The following is a 19499-nucleotide window of genomic DNA, read 5'->3' as shown; positions in this document are numbered from 1 at the left end:
GATAGCCGTTGGAGCAACACAGCTCAGCAGCTCTAGCTCTAGCTCCCCCGCTTGGGCGCGAGGGAGAAATAACAACGTGACATTGATTGAGGTGGCAGGCGGCCAACGCGTCAGCCAATGCAACTAGGATGGATTGGTACCGGCGCTGCTTTGATCAACATTAATTGTCCGGGATGTATTTTTTTTTTTACAGTGTGCTTTGATGTGGTTGTTGCAAAGAGTTTCAGCACGCTGTAGCGCGCAGTGTCACAGACTTTCTATACAGCGTTTTAACAGCCGTTGCGGTGACTGCACCAACAAACAAAACCCATGTTGTGGTGCACCTAAAGGAGGAAACCGTCACCTCTGCTTCGACTGAAACTGCATCATCGCCCCAACTAACAAGAACACTCCTCATGACAGTGCCAGCGCCCACAAGAAGAAGCAAACCAGCATAACGTGACTGTAGACCCAGACCTGAGCTAGCAGCAGACTTAATGTGCCTTAGCTAGCTAGTTAGCTAGCTGAGTTTGCTAGCTACGTCAAGAACTTTGTTGGCAATCTACCAACTCTGGATATCAGCTGTGTTTTTAACCCAGTGGCTCTGGTCAAAGTACCACTTTAGATGTAGCTAGTTATCGCCGTCTGACTAACTCGTTACAGGAGATAAAGTGGGGAACATAATGCGTGTTGCAGTTGCCAAAGTTAGGTAACATCTAGCTAGCTAGCTTGCAAGCCATGCTAGTTTTTCTTAACGTGACTGGCTGGCTGTTGTGAATGAATGTGTCGTAGGCAGCATCGGGTGTTGTCTGGCTGTCGCGCCTTCACTGAAACGCTGCTGATGACTCGTTTATGATCAGACAAAAACACTTTGTGTTGTCTCCTGACACGCCTGGGACAAAGAAACACAGATTTTATTTGACAAGAATACCTGGATCTGTGTGAGAATAGTATCATGGGATCTCTGAAGGCTCTGCAGGAGTGGTGTCGGATACAGTGTGACAATTACAACGATGTGGAAGTAAAGGACATGTCAACGTCCTTTCGGGACGGTTTGGCGTTTTGTGCCATAATTCATCGTTACAGACCAGAATTGATGTAAGTATTCCGACGTCTAACGACGTACTAACTAACCTAATTAAGACAATGGGCAGTTACAAATGAGAAAACATTTTACAGGGGTTCAAGTTAACGGCACATAGCAGCTGGCTCCAGTGAAAGGTGGACACATTTTTTGTGTGACAGGCTGCATACTGTTGTCTTTAACATTGTTTTCATGTGCTGTGATAATCAATACGTTAATCAATTCAGGACACAAATGCAAAACAAACTCAGTAGCCGGATCGTGAACTCCTCTGTGCTCGAGATTACTCACCCAGCTGTTTTTTCTAAGGACTGAGATTATGTAAAACTCCTTTTGACAAAGATTATTTTTTAACGCAAAGTTGCCAAATACAATGATTTTTATCAGCAAGTTATGTTTTAATGAGGCTTTTGTGTGTTTTTTATCATAGCCAAAACCACCAGTAAAAATAGTTTTAGTGAGAGGCCAGTGTGCTGTTATTAACTGAGTCTGACAAGCCATGCCCTGTCTGTAAAAACACCCCCTACTCTCTGCATTTAGTTTTACACCTACACAGACATTACAGAAGCTACCACAAAACACAACCGCAGTATCAGTGTGACTAAAATGACTTATAAAGGAATGAGGAAATACTAGGGCTGTGTTTGATTTAAAGAAATTCTTAGTCAACTAACACATATTCAGTTGTATCGACTAATCGATTAGTTGATTTAATCGACAGATCTGTAAATCTGAGTTTCTCCGCAAAGAGTCATGCAAAAGCACCACTTTAATTCTTGTTTACCAGAGATTTGCGTTTCTTGGAAATAAGTCATTCAGCATGAAAAAGCATAAAACATGACTAATCGTCTAAAGTAATCTAAGTTGACTAAGACCAAAACGACAGATAAGTCGACTAATCGACTAAGAGAGAGCAGCCCTAGGAAATACATACTTTTTTTTTTTTTTTTTTTTTTTTTTTCAGCCTTTCAATACTTCTATCTCCAAAATAAGACCGCCATCATGTGTTTGTTACAAATATGTTTCTATATCTTGTGTATCAAGAAGACTCATTTGATTTGTTTCCATTGTTTGCTGCAACAGAAACTCTGCCCTCATATGACTCACATTGGACGTGCATCTCTGGAGAAGCACTAGTCCTGTGAAGCATAATGTGTCTCTCTGTGTACCTTAGTGGGAAGTCTAGCCAGCATCAGATTGGTTGTTTGACTCCTTCTCAAAATAAGTCAACAGTCCTTCTTGTTGTAGGAGGATTGTGCCAGAGCAGCCAGTAAATGACATGCTATGTCCCTTCTTTGTCCTGGAGGGGGAACATGTGGTGTGATGGAAATTCTTTAAGACAGTAAGCATCTTGCTCATGCTGCTAACCTCTCAGGTGGCCCAGGCTTTTGTGAGCAAATTGGACTATGCTTGGATGGTAGTAGAGCAAACATTCACTGGACCACTTGTCACTGAAGGACAAGTCAGTGAAGTGGAATCTGTCTGCAGTAAAGCTGAAAGTAAGAGAGTGGGCAAATCCTAAACGCCCAGCTTTCCAGCTCTGCCTCTTCAATTTGTGTCCCAGCATGCCTCCCTGTTCAGCCCTCTGTGTAGCTGCAGTGGCCCAATGGAACTCTCCCTGATCCAGACAGACAGTCCATCAGGCTAATCTGCAGCTGAGACCTCCGCCTGTCATACTGGATTTAGTTCTAATGCTGGACCAGGCCATTGTAGGGCTGCCTTGCACTCTGCAGCCAATGTATTCTCATCCAAACGCTTCACACTCACTGATGTACAGGACTCAGGAGGGACGTTAGTACAGCAAATGGCCTCATCTCAACTTCAGCCGAGACCAAGTGTCATTTAACCCAGTGGAGAGGGAGTAGACATGGAGGTGAGAAATAATCCATGGCCTAGTTAACCAAAGGGCATAGGACAGTGAAGTCAAAATTGCATTTAAATTCCATTGTGTCCAATATATGCAGCAGTGGAAAACACTCGCGTCATCTACTTTTTCTATGTTCTCTGTGTTGAAATTTGTCTCCATGATGCACTGATTTTGTCTCACCTGCTCCTCTACTAAATCTGCTGATTTGTTACGTATTCACAAGCTTACATTTTCACAGCATCACCAAATCCCAATCCTGTGTGCTCCTGCACAAGCGTTTCTTCGTCTGACTGAACCAGATTTAGCAGATATACTGGTTCGCCCAGGTTTTAATCACGTTGATATTAAATGCCTGACACAGTACACACACACACACACACACACACACACACACACACACACACACACACACACACACACACACACACACACACACACACACACACACACACACACACACACACACACACACCAACTGCTCCAAAGCATTCCTCCTTCCCAAAATAAACCGTAGAGTGAGACTCTTAGTCACAGTGGATTAGATTCACAATTCAGATCACACAATGCACTTCATCACAGTCTGTTCTGCGAGTGTCAACAAAGTTAGGCAACTTTTTTTTAAGTTGCTGCAGCTCCTTCTCGCTATGTTGGTAGATTTTGACGTGATTCAGATATTAGAGCTGCTGCTCGGTGTGTTTGTGACCATGGGAACGAGATTACAGAGAACAGAGGTCACTTTGTGTGGCTCCAACACGGAGCTCATTCACAGGGTTTTTTCCTTCTTGAGAGTTCCACATGGCCTCCACAAGCTCTCTCACCAGGGTCATAGTTTTTTTTTTCCGCCAGACTGTTGTCATACTACTACACACTTGTCAACATATGTTTACTTAGGCACACAACCACACTTTCATCCCAGAACACCTTAGGTATTTTCCAGTTTTACTGCAGGATGTTTACTGGTGAGAGCCGGGACTTTGGTTCCTCGCCCCAGGCATTTCAAAGCACAGCCTTGTAATTATCACTCCTGTTTGGTACAGTTTTTTTTTTTTCCTTTTGTACTGGCACTTTTTTCACATCAGACATTTATGTGTGGTTTGGGACCAATTTTCTGCTTTAGTAGTTGGGAAGCTTAACTGTTCACTATTCCAGCCTGTCATGCTGTCAAGCCAGTAATAGCTTTTTGATGGTTCATAACATAAGGGGAAATAGGTCGGCAAGAAAAATGCAGTACGGTCCTATATCAGCATGGCATGGTCTTCTACAAGCGTCGTGATCTAAAAAGAGATACCATGATTTGCAGTTGTTGCTGCAGACTACATAACTGTAAACTGACTACCTGCATACTTATCTCAAATGTTTTAATTTTCATGTTTCTTTCTGTCTTGTCCGACTCCTTCCAGAAACTTTGACGCGCTGTCTAAAGAGAATGTCTATGAGAACAACCGACTGGTGAGTCAATTTTACAGCTTTATGTTTTTGAGGTTTAAACACTCCGATGATCTTGTGTTGCATGATGCTTGGATTTTAGGAGACGGGACAGTTTGCTTCTGAAGGGAGGGTAAAATCACCTACCAGGGTGTTGCATCTGCGTCATTCAGCCGTGAAATTATTAAGGCTTACTATTGCGTGCAGTCATGGTGGGTGTGACTTCAGTGTGTTTCACTGTCTGTGTGAAGAGCAGTGTTTACTTAATCCCGATGGAGCCTGGCGAGGGAAAGGAGGGAAAGGGATGGAGCTTTTAATGTCATAAAAAAATCTTGACATAAGGCTGTGGAGAGACCATGTAAAGAGGATTTTAGGTGCAAAAGTGCTGAATCTGCAACCTATAAGTCAGTGGATAGAAACCAATGAAGAACTTTTTTTTTTTTTTTTATCATTGGTTTTTCCACATCGTCTGTAAGCCAACAGCACATTGAGGGATGAAATGGGAGTCTCCTCATTTCCAGTCTGAGCTAAGCTTTGGCAGCTCTTTGCTGCTGTTTACATACTTTTTATCCACCAGCTTTCAGGGAAAGTGAGGCAGTTGGTGGTAGCACCAGTCCTGAACACACTGTGTGCTGGCTGTCTGTACAAATCAATTTATTCACTGTATATCCATAAGGCCTAAGCAATAAGGTAACTACTGTAAATGTGAAAAGCTCTCAAAGCACCTAAGTCATATTCTGCTATTAAGGAGCCATATGTGAGCTCCTTAAATTTCTTCATGGTTGTCTCTTTCTTAGTATTACTTTTATAATACCCCTCTTTCACACATAATATAATATACAGGGGTCTACTTAACAAGTAACCCATGTTTGACCTTGTTCATTTATGACTGCTGTCACAGGTTGATCTCTTGTTGTTAGCATTCTACACATATTACTACTAAGTCTGTAGAACTACACTGAATTACATATGCAGGTAGCAAATAAAGTACTGTGTCGGTTTCAGTTCCCTCCACTTGATGACATTCCGTCGCTTGTTCCGTTTTTTATTTTTTAGATGAATCAGTTGTTTAAATATCACTCATATTAAAATATGATTGGGTGATATATTGAATTAATTCTATTTTATTTTTTTCACAATGTGTGAAATGTCCACATTGTAAAAAATCTAGTTATTACAACGTGCTCATAAAGGTTACACTCATTTAAAAAGTTACTTTGGCGAGAGCTGTCTCTACCTGCTGGGTAGCTAACGTCAGCTAACACCCGTCGGCACTTAGAAACGCAAACAACAGGAGCAAATGAATTTGTGAGCGGACTCTATCTGTTCTGAAATTGATTATTAAACTATACCCGTCGCTTTAATTGAACTGTTACAGAGAGCCAATAGCCATAGGGGATAATCAGTGTTTTCATAAATATTGATAAACAAAAACAGCTTTGCAGTTAGGGTCTGGGCAATATGATGATGTATATTGTCAAAACGATATAAAAAGTGTCTATTTATAAATTTTTCTATAAAGTTTCTATCACGCCGAAAAACCAGCTGCAGAACTCATAAGGCAATATTAACGTCATTTGGACGACGCTCTATATTCCGCTCCAACATGCGTTGCTGCTTTGACCTGCTTCACTGATTGCTTTATTGCAAAGAGCCAAATATTTCAGTTTATAGTCATACATTAAGAACGGTTTGAACTACAGCACCTCACACAGGTCTGTTTATGAAAATATCTGCATTTCACTTAAATAGGTTTGTCCAAAATGAACCTATTGGCATTTTCAACAAGGATAGCAGCGTGGCTAGTTTGGTAGCTACTTGTCTAGCTGCTTGGCATGCTGCTGTGAAACGAGTCTGTGTAGTGAATCAGTAACATGTTAATAGTTTCTAGAGCATTCATTCATTTTCAATAAATTGCAGGAAAGTAGGTAGAACAAGGCAGAGTATATAATTTTAGCTGTAAGCCAGGTACTCTTCTATTTGTACAGTGCAGTACAATGACGGGTTGGTTCCACAATGCTGCCGCGTAGCATTTGTTTCCTGGATTATTTCAGTGTTGTGTGACTGCCAACGATTGTATCCCTGTTGTTATGTAACTTTACCCCCGCTCTCATTTCTTTAGTGGAATTTTTCATTAGACTGATGGTTATCCTCAAAGGACAAAACATTACATTATCAGCAAATGACTGATGTTTTGGCAGCAGAGTTGGGTAATTCAGGGCATCAGGTATTTGCTGGTTGGGGGGTCATGGAAAGCATCTTTCTTTGATGCACACATGCAACAAAGACATGATTTTAGTCCTCAGTTTCTGAACGTTCAAATGGAGACACATAACTGGATTTCTGTGAATACCCACATTAAGGGGTTAATTTCGACTTTCCAAACAAAACCTACTTTCTCACTCACCCCTTGTGGTATCAGGCCATGCAAATAGTTTTGGTTTTATTAGCAAAGGTTGAGTTATCAGTCTCTGAGATTTCTCCTGCCACCCCAGTACAATGAAGCGTTGAAAAGGAGTATTTAAAAACATAACAGCAACTTGTCTTTTCATGAACCTTGTCCAGGTTACTCAGGGTGATCCACATACCTCACTGTCAACAGTTTCCATCGCAGCTACTTAATGCCATAGAAATAGTCCCAAAACAGTGAGGGTCATTGGAACAAAATGCCACAATGAGTTTAAATTTATATTCACTCAATAAGTAATCAAAGTCTGTTGAGTTGTGCTTAAGCTGATTTTGACCCAAAAACAAGTTAGTTCACGCGGTTAAAGCGAATAAATGACAGTTGGAACTAGAAGGGCACTCGGAGAGCAAAGACCTCCGCCAAGGTATGCCCTATCTCACATTGTTAATGTGGTGTGTGAATTTTCCTAGTCGGGAACACATTTTTCTGAATATTCCAACACCACATGAATGCAACACAAATGCACAAATGTCTTAACAAAAGTGAAAAATAATTTGTGTATTTGCCTCGTGATTCGGATCCGCTCCAAAATTGATTGGGTTCTTCCTTAGCCCATGCTACACCCTTCCACCCAGTTTCATGAAAATCGGCCCAGTAGTTTCTCCGTAAGCCTGCTGACAAACGAACGAACGGACAAACCGAAACGAAATGACCTCCTCGGTAGAGGTAATAATCAGAGCATTGCATTTGGTTCTAATTGGCTGTAATTATTGTTAATATAGTTTATTATTGATTGTATACATGCATGTAAACACACTGCTTACCGTTTCTTAGCTCCTTATTAATTTACTTCCCTCTTTTATCTGTCTTTGCTTCATCGTAGGCGTTTGAAGTGGCAGAGACAGAGCTGGGGATTCCCGCCCTGTTGGACCCAGAAGACATGGTGTCCATGAAAGTGCCTGACCGGCTCAGTATCATCACATACGTTTCCCAGTACTACAACTTCTTCAACAACAAGTCTCAAGGTGGGCACAGTCAATTTAGTTGGATTTCGCTTCAAGCGGTGTGAACATAAAATATGTATAATGTTTTGAGGTTAATGTAGTTCATACAATTTGGACCATTTGATGATTTGGATTCAAGGAAAATCAGCATGTAGTGCGTTTCTCATCCAGTCCTAATTTCAGAGACATAAAAACTGTCCACCCTCTGCACATCTTAAGATAGAGCAACTCCTGTAATTTGTGGGTTAGACAAAACAATTTATATAATTTGTTTACATCATTAACTGATGACTTCCTTTCCCGCAGCAAACCCCCCTTGCATGAAAAGGCTGAGTTCTGTCGGTCTGAATGAGCCAGCCCAGAAAAGACCCCCGACCCCTTTGGAAGACAAAGTGGTTGAGTCTGAGGTAAGAACAAGACTTGGCACCAGTGCGCATGTGTTGATGATGATTTTTTACTCTAGGCCACACATAATACCTTTTTCAAAACTGCATTACTGAACTACATTATTTCTGCATAATACTTTACTGGAGCTGCATGTTAACAAGCTGGATTCTCTAAGTAATATATTGTTACGGTGTCCTTTTTTATGCCTGGATGATCGCACTGAAACTGCAAACTTTATTTATTTTTTTATTTTTTTTAAGCATGCTAGTGTGTAAGTGTGTATCTGAAGCCTTGGATTATCTAAGTATAATTCTGCATGTGCTATTTGGGGTGTTAAGTCATCCGATCTGTACAATACAAAACCCATCCTGCCATTGCAGTACAACAATGTCCAACCTCCACATATGTATTTTATAATTCCTACTTCCTATGTGGGCTTTGTGTTGCACAGCAGGGGAAAAGCTAAGCAACCGAGGTAGCGTAAGTCTATAAAGATAGCCTCTGTATCCTGTCTCTCTTTTCTTTCGCATGCCTTCAACTTCTTTCCTCCATTGCCATACTTCCATGTCCTGGTAAACCCCCCCCCTTCAGATGGAAATTCATTCCACTCCCTCCTCTTCCTGCTCTTCTTCCTCCTCACATCTGATCCCCCCTCCACTCTCTGGTCCTGAGCCTAGGCAGTAGGATGGGGGGGTGGGGTGGGCTAGGAGGTGAAAGCGAAAACAGTTAGGTCAGTTTTTTTTTTTTTTCGTTTTTTTTTTTTTAACCATCTCTGTATAAGAAATACTAATCGTTGTAGTACTATCCTAACACTGTGTGTGTGCCAAGTTTTGGAGTGCGCTGCTGCTAACCCCCTTTTTTACTTAACAAGAAAAAACAAATAAAAAAAATAACCCAAATATAACCTGAAAACCATATATCAATCCTAATATTCATATCCAAAATGTGACTCTCAGATATTATTACATTTTTGTATCAATGACGATGATCAAAGGATGTTTTAAAAAGTAATGCAGTAATGGACCACGTGATTCGATGAGCAGTAGATGTTACAGTAACTAGCTGTAGCTAGCTAAAGAAAATGAACAATCCACATCCTCAAATCCTGACTCCGTGTTTGATCTCCCCCCCCCCCATTACTTTCCATCTTCCCCCCCCTCCCCCCCCGACGTGTCCTCACTGTCCCCTCCCTGTGAACAACGTCCCGGTTGCCTGCGCTAGCCGAGCCGGCCCGCGCCGACCGGTGTAGAAGCGGTTGCAGACGTCAAGCGCAGCACGCTGAGCAGCACCTGCGCCGCCTGCCAGAAACATGTCCACCTGGTGCAGAGGTTTCTGGTGGACGGCAAGCTCTACCATCGCAACTGCTTCAGGTGAACACTGTACCTGTGTGTTTTAGTGTGTGTGTGTGTGTTTTTTTTTGCCATGAGTGAGCTGTGGAGCCATATTTCAATGCAAGGAAAAAATATATCCTCTTTTGAGTTTCTTAGAGTGATTTTTTTCCTTAAGATTTTAGTCCTGGCTGATTTGGTGGTTACTGGTGGTAACAAGTAACCTGACTCCGCCAGATGGATTGCTTCGCATTTGCTCGGCATATCCATCGGGGAACTTTCCGTTGGAGAACTTTTGGGAAGGGGCGGAAATACTGGTTAGCTGATTGGATGAACCATCTGTCTATTACCTATGTTGGTGATAGATGGGCCAAATCAACCAATCACATCCACGAAGCGTATGAAAATACAACCACAAGCCCGCACCTGCTGCTGCAGCAGGCAAAGCATAGCTCGTTAGCTCAGCATGCAAACATGTCGGTAAAGGATATTTGCCGTTTGTGTAACGAGAATTTAGGAATAAAAAACACCATTTCAGGTTCACGGACCATATTCCAAAAGAAGGATCCAAGATAAAAAAAGCATTAGCGAGCGGCTACCGCTGTCTGAAAATCCTGGTTAGCTGATTGGATAAACCATCGTGTCTATCACCACCTAACCCACCTCAAAACCAACGCTGATTGGCCCGGTCGTTTGGCTAACGGCTCCAAATTTTCTCTGCCTCAAGATGCCAGATTGATCTGCGAGTGGAAAACTGGAGCTCGCGAGATCAGGACGGTCTCACGAGGCTAGGTAACAAGTGTGATTGATTTACTACATAAGAGCCACTGGTGTATCCATTTACAGAGAAGCCAGCCACACAAACTCACTTTTTATTTTTTTAAGAAAGAAGCCAGACAATTATTTTCCATTATGCCATGAGCAGCGCTGGCCATGTTTTTACTAGCTGAATGTTTTTAATGTGAGCAAGGAAAATGGCGGACCCCGTCACAACAATTAAAAGTACCATACAGAGAGGTAATTAGAGATTGTTTGTTTGACTACTGCTGGAAAAATTATAGCCACAAAGTGTCAAACACTGGATTTGATTCTGTGAAAATGTTAAGGATTGTAACTGCAGAAATGAAGGAGTTAACGGTTAGAGTTTTTGTACATATCAAACAATCCCAGACTGCTGTGCGTATTATTTGAACAGACTTTTGCTCATGTTATTAATCTTTTGTGTCTGTGTATCTCAACAGTCTTCATGGCCCATTGAAGGTCTTACTGTCATCCTGTGTCATTTTTGTCTCAGGTGCGTAGAGTGTCACAGCACTTTGCTCCCTGGATCCTACAAATTAGGAAGCAACTCCGGGGCCTTGGTCTGTACGCATCACCTTGCAAGGCACGCCTTAGCCAATCGGAACGGCCGGCTAGATCTTAGTGAGAGACCAGTGGCAGGTCAGTCTGCCAGGATTGGTCGCAGCGCAAGTCCTCGCGCCTCGCCCTCTGAGAGGGACCGGACCGAGACTCCTTCTCCAGTAAGCCAAACGACTGACGCGGCCGTGCCTACCGACGACTCTGCCACAGGCGCTGCTGTTACGGCAAATGCGGCCGACTCTTTGGAGACGGCAAAAGAGGTGGATGGAAGTGGCGAGACAGAGGTGATCCCACGCTCTGCTTCTCCTCCCAACCCTTTTGACGAGAGCGATGAAGAGGAGGAAGAGGTGGAGAAAGAGGAAGAGACTAAAACACCAGCCGAATTAACCACCAACGAGGACCTTCCTTCCACGCCGATCAGTCGTCATGAAGGTGCCAGTCGGCCGGTACCGGCCCCCCGCCGGGTCCCTGAGCCCACCCCTCCTCCTCCTCGCCCTGCCCCTCGGGTTCGGCTACCCCGTACGGCAGACGGCCCTCCAGTCGGTGCGTGCTCACCGCAGAATATAAATGATTCTAGATGAAATTAGGATCTGTTGATAATGTTCATCCTCACATTTTTTTGTTCTTGAAATCACAGGTGAATCCCAGAAGCCTCCGATTCCTCCCAAACCTCGAGAAAGATCCCAGTCTCCTGGAAGGTAGCCAAACCTCTCTTAAATGCCTCTTTTTTTTTTCCTGTCCATTCCCAACCACTTCATCGACCTTGTTCATATCATTGCAGTCCTTCTCTGTCTCAGTTCTGAATGGCATCTTGTTACAGCATGTATTTGTTTGCCCCTCCCTGCCTCCATTTGGATGTATTTTGTTGTCTTCCCCTCTGTGACCCCTCCATCACTATCTGTGTATCTCACTGTCCAGCCTGTCCGGTGGCACCCATAAACCCAAAGACCCACCTTGGCTCGCCCTGGTCCAATCAGAAGCCAAGAAGAAGAAAGCCCCTCCCCCTCCCCCTGTCGGACTGGCAACCCCTCCCAATACAGGCTCTCTGTCCTCTCTCAAAGGGGAGGGCTCCAGGCCCAGCACGCCCCCTCCACCCTCCAACCCATTCGAGGACGATGAGGACAATGATGAGAATGGCGAGGCAGAGGAAGAAGAGGGGAGCGCAGGAAGTGCCATTCCATCCACAGTTGTGGCTAGTCACCCCTGGTACAGCATCTCTCAGGCGGCTGACGCGCCAGCAGCAGACACTCCCCCCAGTGGAGGAAGCTCGTCCCGCTCCGCCAGCCCCGGGAGCGCTAAGAGCAAGAAACGGCCGGCACCTCGCGCTCCACAGCCACCTGCAGGGCACCAGGGTCAGTTTTTTTTTGTACTAACATTCAACCGTGCTTTGTGATTTATCTAGCAGCTGTTTGTCCTCTGTACAGGAATGCAATGCAAAGACAAGACTGACTCTATTCATTCATTCTATACATTTGACTTTAGTACCTTTACTGTCCTCTCACCTCACCAGTAGGTCTATACTTTATGGAGACGTGAAAACATGCCAGTCTAATGTTACCCTTTAGGTGGTACGGTAGAAATGTGTCCGTTTGTGGAGGAGAACATGCGTTTGCTCATGTTGTATATCCCTACACTGCTGCTACTTGTTTCTGAAGAGGAGTATTTGGACATTTATTGGAAAACAACTCTTTTAATGCAGTATTTCAGCTTCATGGAAGGGTGTCCACATCGTGTATACCTTTTGGCAATTTTTAAATAAAGTTTTATTTAATGTTTAGTTCAGTGACCCTGGGTGGCAGCATGTGATACGCATGCTTTATTAGATTTAAGTCACGTGATTGACTTAACCCAAAACTTCTTTGATTCAACGTGACATCATGACTTAGCGTAAACATACACCCCACTTTATCTGTACGCATTTTGAGCTATCCGCGTGTATGTCTACGCTGTATACAGCGGACAGCAGGCTGCAACGTACACGCCACTTTCTAAAGCCACGTGGCGTGTTATCGCGAGGCTCCGTGTTCTCGTGAGGCTACGGTTGGGTTTAGGGAACGTCACCCGCGAGTTGGGTTTAGGAAAAGAAGAACCGGTTGGGTTTTGGAAAAGAAGAACGGGGCTGGGTTTAGGAAAAGAACAAACGTGGAAAGGAAATATCACACGCGGGACACGATCCCCGCTCTCTGGGTGAAAGTCTTGTGTTTGACCCATCCTCCACCCCGACCAACGTCCCTATGCAGATTTTCGGCCTTTCATACTACTCGCTACGGCGTCAATTCACACGCAATCGCAATGTAATGTAAGTCAATGGAGGCCAAACGGCATTGATAAACACGCTAAAAAGCGAGTATGCATCTTGAAACACGCCAATAATGGCATACGAATTGGCGAGTCCTACATAGGCCACTTCATGAGATTTGAGTTTGATTGCTTTGACCATATCTTTCAGATTATTGCCTTGCGTGCGTGATGAATGCAGTCCAATGGCTTTTGATGCATTTGAATTAGTTTGAGCAAACAAGATGTTTGTCGTATCTGATCCGTAAACAGGTTTCTGACTGTAGTGTTATCTGGCCTTTGTAATCTTGTGGTAACCCTCATGTTATGCTGATGTAGACTTGTCTTCCTGTGGAGTGTTCTCAACCTGTTGTGCTGGTGCTGTCATGGCCTACCAGGTCCTTCATATCTGCATATCTGAGTTTCTCATTGTGTTATTCCTTCACGACAACGTAACACGTGATTTGAATACATTATTTTTGCCGTATCAGATTCTTCAGCCTCATCATCAGTCTGCTTCACTGCCTCACTGACAAGTCCTCATGTAAAGAGACAATAACAGGCACTAGGGCTACAACTAACGGTTATTTTCACAGTTGATTAATCTGTTGATTATTTTCTCGATTAACCAATGAGTCGTTTGGTCTATAAAATGGCGATCAGTGTTTCCCGAAGCCCAAGATGACATCCTCAACTGTCTTGTTTTGTCCACAGTAAAAAAATATTCAGTTTACTGTCACAGAGGAGTGAAGAAACTAGAAAATATTCACATTTACGAAGCTGGAATCAGAATTTTTCCTTTTTTTTTTTTTTTTTTCAACCCCCATAAAAAATGACTCAAACCGATGACTCGATTATCAAAACAGTTGCTGATTAATTTATTAGTTGACAACTAACGTAATAATCTTTGCTGCTCTGACAGGCCCCACACAAATGCAGTTATCATACCTACAATCAGCTTTATACCCATAACTTTCTCTTTTGTAAATTTAGTAACTCAGAGACCAAACACACCTTTCGTACAGTTTACAAAATGTGAAGGGCTTCAAATCCTTAACAGTGTATTCCTTGTGGAGTCAAACACCCTCCAATTTTAAAATTGGCACTTCAGCACAGTTAAACTGAAAGAGAGAGAGAGAGTGGGATGTTGTACATAGATGTTCATTGTTTTTTGCTCCCCTTCCCCCCTCCACTCTCCATTTCAATCTGTCTCAACTACTTTGATTTCTGCTTTTTTTAATTATTTTTTCTTCCTTCTTTCCTCCTCAGTTTTCCCTCCCTCTCAGTCCTCCTCTTGCTCTCCCTCTCCAGCTCTGAGCACAGAGAGTCTGTCCTCTGGCTCGGACCACAGCTCCTCCCACCCCCCTGCGGGTGGCAGTGCCAGCAGCGACCAGGAGCACGCCTTCACCAAAAGTGTGTCGGAGCCTTCCATCTGTTCACCGTGTGACTCTGCGGCGTCTCCTTCCTCCTCCTCCTCCTCCTCCTCGACCGGGCGCCTGCCTCATCCTTCCCTAAGCCCCTACCCTTCTCCCATGCCGTCAAATGCCAGCTCAGCTCCGGCCACCCCACAGACCAGTCGCAGTTTTGGGAGCCAAGGGGCCGGAGCCCCACCACCACCACGACCCCCAACAACCCCCAGCCCATTGGCCTCAGAGGCCACCCAATCACACAATAAGGTAATAGGTCCATCTCCAATTAAAGCCAGAGAAGCAATACCCCTGGGCCTTTGTACATTCTGTTACAACTGTATCTCTTTTCTGACTTTAGCGGATCTGTAAGGAGAACCCGTTTAACAGGAAGGCTTCCCCCTCCCCTGCTAAATCCAAAACCAAACCACCAAAAGGCCCTCGTCCTGCCAGACCCCCGGCCCCCGGCCATGGCTTCCCTCTAATCAAACGCAAGGTAGAAAAACTCAAGAGAACACATAAGACCTTTTTCAATGGAATTCCATTGCCAGGCAACAGTCTGGCCCCTTGTTAACTTCCTGTCAGTTGATGTCATTCACATACACGGCAACAGGAAATCAACTTGGGGCCATTTTAGAATGTGTATGTTTACAGCTGTGAAATGGTCTGTATGCTTTTAGCGTAGAGAGAGAAATTCTAGATTGGATGAAGAAGTACTCAAATGGTCCCTGTCGTCCAAACATCCATCCAGGTGCAGTCAGACCAGTACATCCCAGTGGAGGACATCCACGGGGAGATGGGGCAGCTGGAGAAGCAGCTGGACGAACTGGAGCAGAGGGGAGTGGAGCTGGAGAAGAAGCTGAGAGACAACCCCAACGGTGACACGTCACACTTATTGTTAATGGAGTTCCTTCAGTACGAGTTGAAGCCCAGTGAAACGTCACAAAGATAGGAAACTGTCTCCACACGCAGTACAGTGCATAAACGTTAGGTTCACTATATTCCAAATTGAAAACTTTACTAAAGCATACATAGCTCACAAAAGTATTATAAAGGATTAAGAAAAGACAACCTATCACCTAGAGAAAATAAATGGGGAGTAAAAAGGCAAGATTCCTTGATTTTACCTGAAAGATCAGTGTATAATAATAGAAACAAAAAAAATCACATCTCTGTGTTCCTCTTGTGCGTTGTCAGATGAGGATGAGGAGCACCTGTTGGTGGACTGGTTCACTCTCATCCACGAGAAACACCTTTTAGTGCGACGAGAAGCCGAGCTGGTCTACACGTAAGTATCAGACTGCAGCAAGGGGCAAATGTTAGGATGATAAGCCTTCAATGCCAGTCTCTCATTTCTCCAACTCTGGGAGTTGGGTAATAGTTGGTATGAGAAGCAGAGCTGTAACATCCAAAATGTAGCTGTACAATTAATTGTCTCAGAAATAAATGCGATTAACAATTAATTGTCTCTTTCAGTCAAATTTAAAAAATATTTATTACTTTCTTTTTTTTTTTAATTAAAGTTTTGAATGAATTCTAGGATACATCTTTTGTTTATATTACTGTCATGTGACCCAGATAATGTAATAACACAAGTACACAGCCTATGAAGTAAACCACGCCTCTTTATTATCATAACATTTATTTTCTAACTGTATCCCCCACTCGTCGTTTTTGTTGCTATGAACGTGTATAGAGCCAAATGCCAACAACTAACAATTGAAAGAATAATAAAAATATATAGTCTGACCAATAATCACTTGAAGCTACATTGTGTAAAAATTTCTCCCATCTAGCGGTGAAATTGTATATGACAACAAACTGAATATTACTTTCTAGCCCTTCCTCCTACGGTGGCCGAACCCAAAATTAGCTCTCTCTCCATCGTTTACACGCAGCCGTTCTAGCCACTCCAATATTAGCTTAGGTCTTGTTGCGTTGCCGTTTTAATTCTCTTTTTCGCTTCCCTGGCGAGTAATCTCCCCCTTGTGTTCGTCACGGTGCCAATAGGTGTAAGAAGGCGAAAGGCGGAGGTATGTCCCTCTTTGGCTAATGTATTTCATTCGAGCAAATAGCTCATATGTATTCTGAATGATTCTAAATGGCAGATTACGAGAATACTTTGATTAGTTGGTGGAAGTAATTATGCATGAATGAGTACATATTTGTGAAAGAACAAAGGTTTTTTTTTTGCTAAGAATCGACTCAAAAAAATGACACAATGTGGGTTTAAATAATTACAAATTGGCGTATCTCAACAAAATCAACAATTACCAGTTGTACGCTTTAAGACCTCAACTAATGTTAGCAATTAATTGCGGTTAAACAAAGAAACCAGGATTATGTAAAGAAACAATTATGTAATAATTGTTACAGGCCTACTGAGAAGTTTTTTAGGAATAGTTCCCCCAGCTTTTTGTAGTTGCAGCTGACTTATTAAGTGTGGCTAATCGGCCTAGTCCCTGTGCTTGAAACAAATCAAGCATGGCTAGTTACAGTATTCAGGAAGGACGAGATCTTTTCTCTGTTGCAGCCTCTTTTTTTTTTTTTTTTTTTTTTTTTTTTTTTTTTTTTTTCAAATATAGGCTCATATATTTTTTACATTAAGACTTGACAAAAAGAAGTGTAAAAGTACAGTAGTAAATAGGTTACCAGTGTGTAACGTACTGTGTAAATGTTGCTCACTGCAGAGCGAAGCAGCAGAACCTGGAAGAGAGGCAAGCTGACGTGGAGTATGAGCTGAGGTGTCTTCTCAACAAACCAGGTGGGTTTGGCCTCAAGACAACTTTAGTCCGATTCATTGCATGGATTTGTGGGAGCAATGCTTGACTCATGTTACAAAGAAAATACATTGAGACAACTTTTTTTTTGGATTTTAATAAATCAATGCAGTGTGTGCAGGAATTGACTTTTTTTTTCCCCCTTTTGGAATCATGTTCTATAATATTTTTTTTCCTATTAACAGGAGCTAAACTTTCTAGTAGAATTTAGATACACTGCTCAGACATGCAGCACACTGATTGACAAAGAACTCACAAAACGGATTTATTTATTTTCTTCTCTTCCTTTTTCTCAGAGAAAGACTGGAGCGAGGAGGACAAGAGTCGGGAGCAGGAGCTAATGGCTGAGCTGGTTACCATCATTGAACAGCGCAACCAAATCGTCAACAGCATGGACCAGGACAGGCAGAGGTAATCTGACTAAGCCATTAACTGTGTACCTCTGCGGTGATACTCTGCAACTACTAGCACTCTAACAGTCCTTCTTTCACAGGGAAGAAGAGGAGGATAAACTTGTGGAGGCCATGCTGAAGAAAAAAAAGGTAGGGTGAAGAGTTAAGCCTCATCCGTAGCAGATTAAAGATTCTGTAGATAAGAGCATTCATTAAACCTAAAATGTAAAGGCGGCATGCCGCTCTTCCATCTCCCATACTTAATTCATTCTTCTGATTATAGAACCGATGTGCATCTTAATGTGATTTTCTGTCTTTTTTTTTTCCCCCTTTCTCATCAGACTTCCATAAGGATCCGGACGTTGACCAGCAGAAGAAAAAAGGGGCAAAGTTCAAACCCATTAAGGTGCTCAAGCGGCTGAGCCATAAAGGAGAACCAGGCAAGAGCCCCCGCAAGGAGAAAACACCATAGAAAGGGACGCATCCTCCTCCAAGAGGATAGGAGACGGTTTCCTATATAACGGTGTCATTAATGACTTGGAAGTGCAACCCAGAATCCATTCCCTGCTCCCATCTTACTTGATGCTTCTCCAAAAACAAGTCTCTTCAGTGACTATTTTTTAGTTGCCTCCGTGTGTTTTAAAGAGACAAGATAACAACTCAACCTCTTTTTAAGAGCGGACGTGTTTGTAAGCTCTCTGGCCTTTCAAGCCAGTGAACTGTACACTGCACTGATTAGTTGTGTGTTGCTTCACTATCCTTGCGTTGCCCAGCATGTCTGCCCTGTAGGCCTTTTATCAAGGTTCAGCAGAGGTGTGACTCGGCAGTTCACTTTGAGTGAAGTCAGTTGGATGCACGTTGATCCCTCATATCTATAAGTTTTAAATCTGTTCCTGGCTTACACTCGTTGAATACCTGTGTCCTCTGCTCCTCGATTCCAAAGGTGAGTAACAGAATATCTGAGGTTTCATGTCAACAAGGGTTTGAGCCTGTGGTACGAGTGAGAGTAAAACTTTTTTTTTTGATGAGCTCTGCTTTAAATCTTGCAACATCTACCCTTGAAAAGCTCTATTGACAATGGATACCTAAGTTTTTCTAGCTGCTATGTTATGATCGTCTGTGGTTTCCTTGTTTAGTTTCTTCTGGGACAGTTTTGCGATGGTGTCATTTATGTAAATGTATATCATCAAAGACGTGGATAAACGTAGATACAGTATTAATGTGTGTGTGTGTGTGACTGGAAACAAAGTGGGAGACTTAAAATCAGATTGATTTAGAAAATGTGAGGTCTACAGGAGAGCCTTGTAGAAAGCATTCAACTGCAGATGTCAGAAAGTTTAATATGAAAGGTCACACATGTTATAATGAATATTAGAAAAGGCAGATATACAGTTTTTTGACAAATGTAGCGAAGCACCAGCTTATAACTGTTTTAACCATTGGGGAAAACCTCAATATGCAATCATTAATTTATATTTTACTATGCCTTTCTGTATGTTTCCATGTTTTGCCTTAAAAGTGGATAGGAAAGTAATGTGTTCATGTTTGTACGAGTGCCATTTATTTAATTGCATGCATGGATGAGCGTCATTTGAGCTTCTGTAAATGTCAGTATGTTTACTCATTCTGTTCCTGTTCCGTCAGTTAGATTGTATATCTGTGCCTGTCTTCCTGTCCAGCTGGAACCAAGGGCTTCTGTAGCACCACAACTGTCAGCTATACATTGTCCTAAAACGGCAGCAGGATTATAAAAAAAATACTGACACTGGAAGGCAGAGGAATAAAATAACTCCATGAAAAGTAG

At 42.8% G+C, this 19499-nt stretch overlaps 1 protein-coding gene across 1 annotated transcript; it reads left to right on the top strand.

The window, feature by feature from the left end:
- The first annotated feature begins 6 nt into the window (after positions 1–6).
- Positions 7–18445, top strand: micall1a (MICAL-like 1a). Its single transcript, XM_028598993.1, has 16 exons — positions 7–1077; positions 4331–4379; positions 7646–7787; positions 8073–8173; positions 9375–9523; positions 10776–11383; positions 11478–11538; positions 11759–12192; positions 14387–14793; positions 14885–15019; positions 15275–15401; positions 15721–15811; positions 17214–17287; positions 17600–17714; positions 17797–17841; positions 18035–18445. Exons 1-16 carry the CDS (start codon positions 935–937, stop codon positions 18165–18167), a joined length of 2814 nt encoding a protein of 937 aa, XP_028454794.1. The 5' UTR covers positions 7–934; the 3' UTR covers positions 18168–18445.
- The last annotated feature ends 1054 nt before the right edge of the window (positions 18446–19499 follow it).

Source organism: Perca flavescens, chromosome 2 (assembly GCF_004354835.1).
Source record: "Perca flavescens isolate YP-PL-M2 chromosome 2, PFLA_1.0, whole genome shotgun sequence".
Classification (NCBI taxonomy): Eukaryota; Metazoa; Chordata; class Actinopteri; order Perciformes; family Percidae; genus Perca; species Perca flavescens.
The sequence above is the reverse complement of the archived record's forward strand: the minus strand, read 5'-3'. Positions and strand labels throughout refer to the sequence as shown.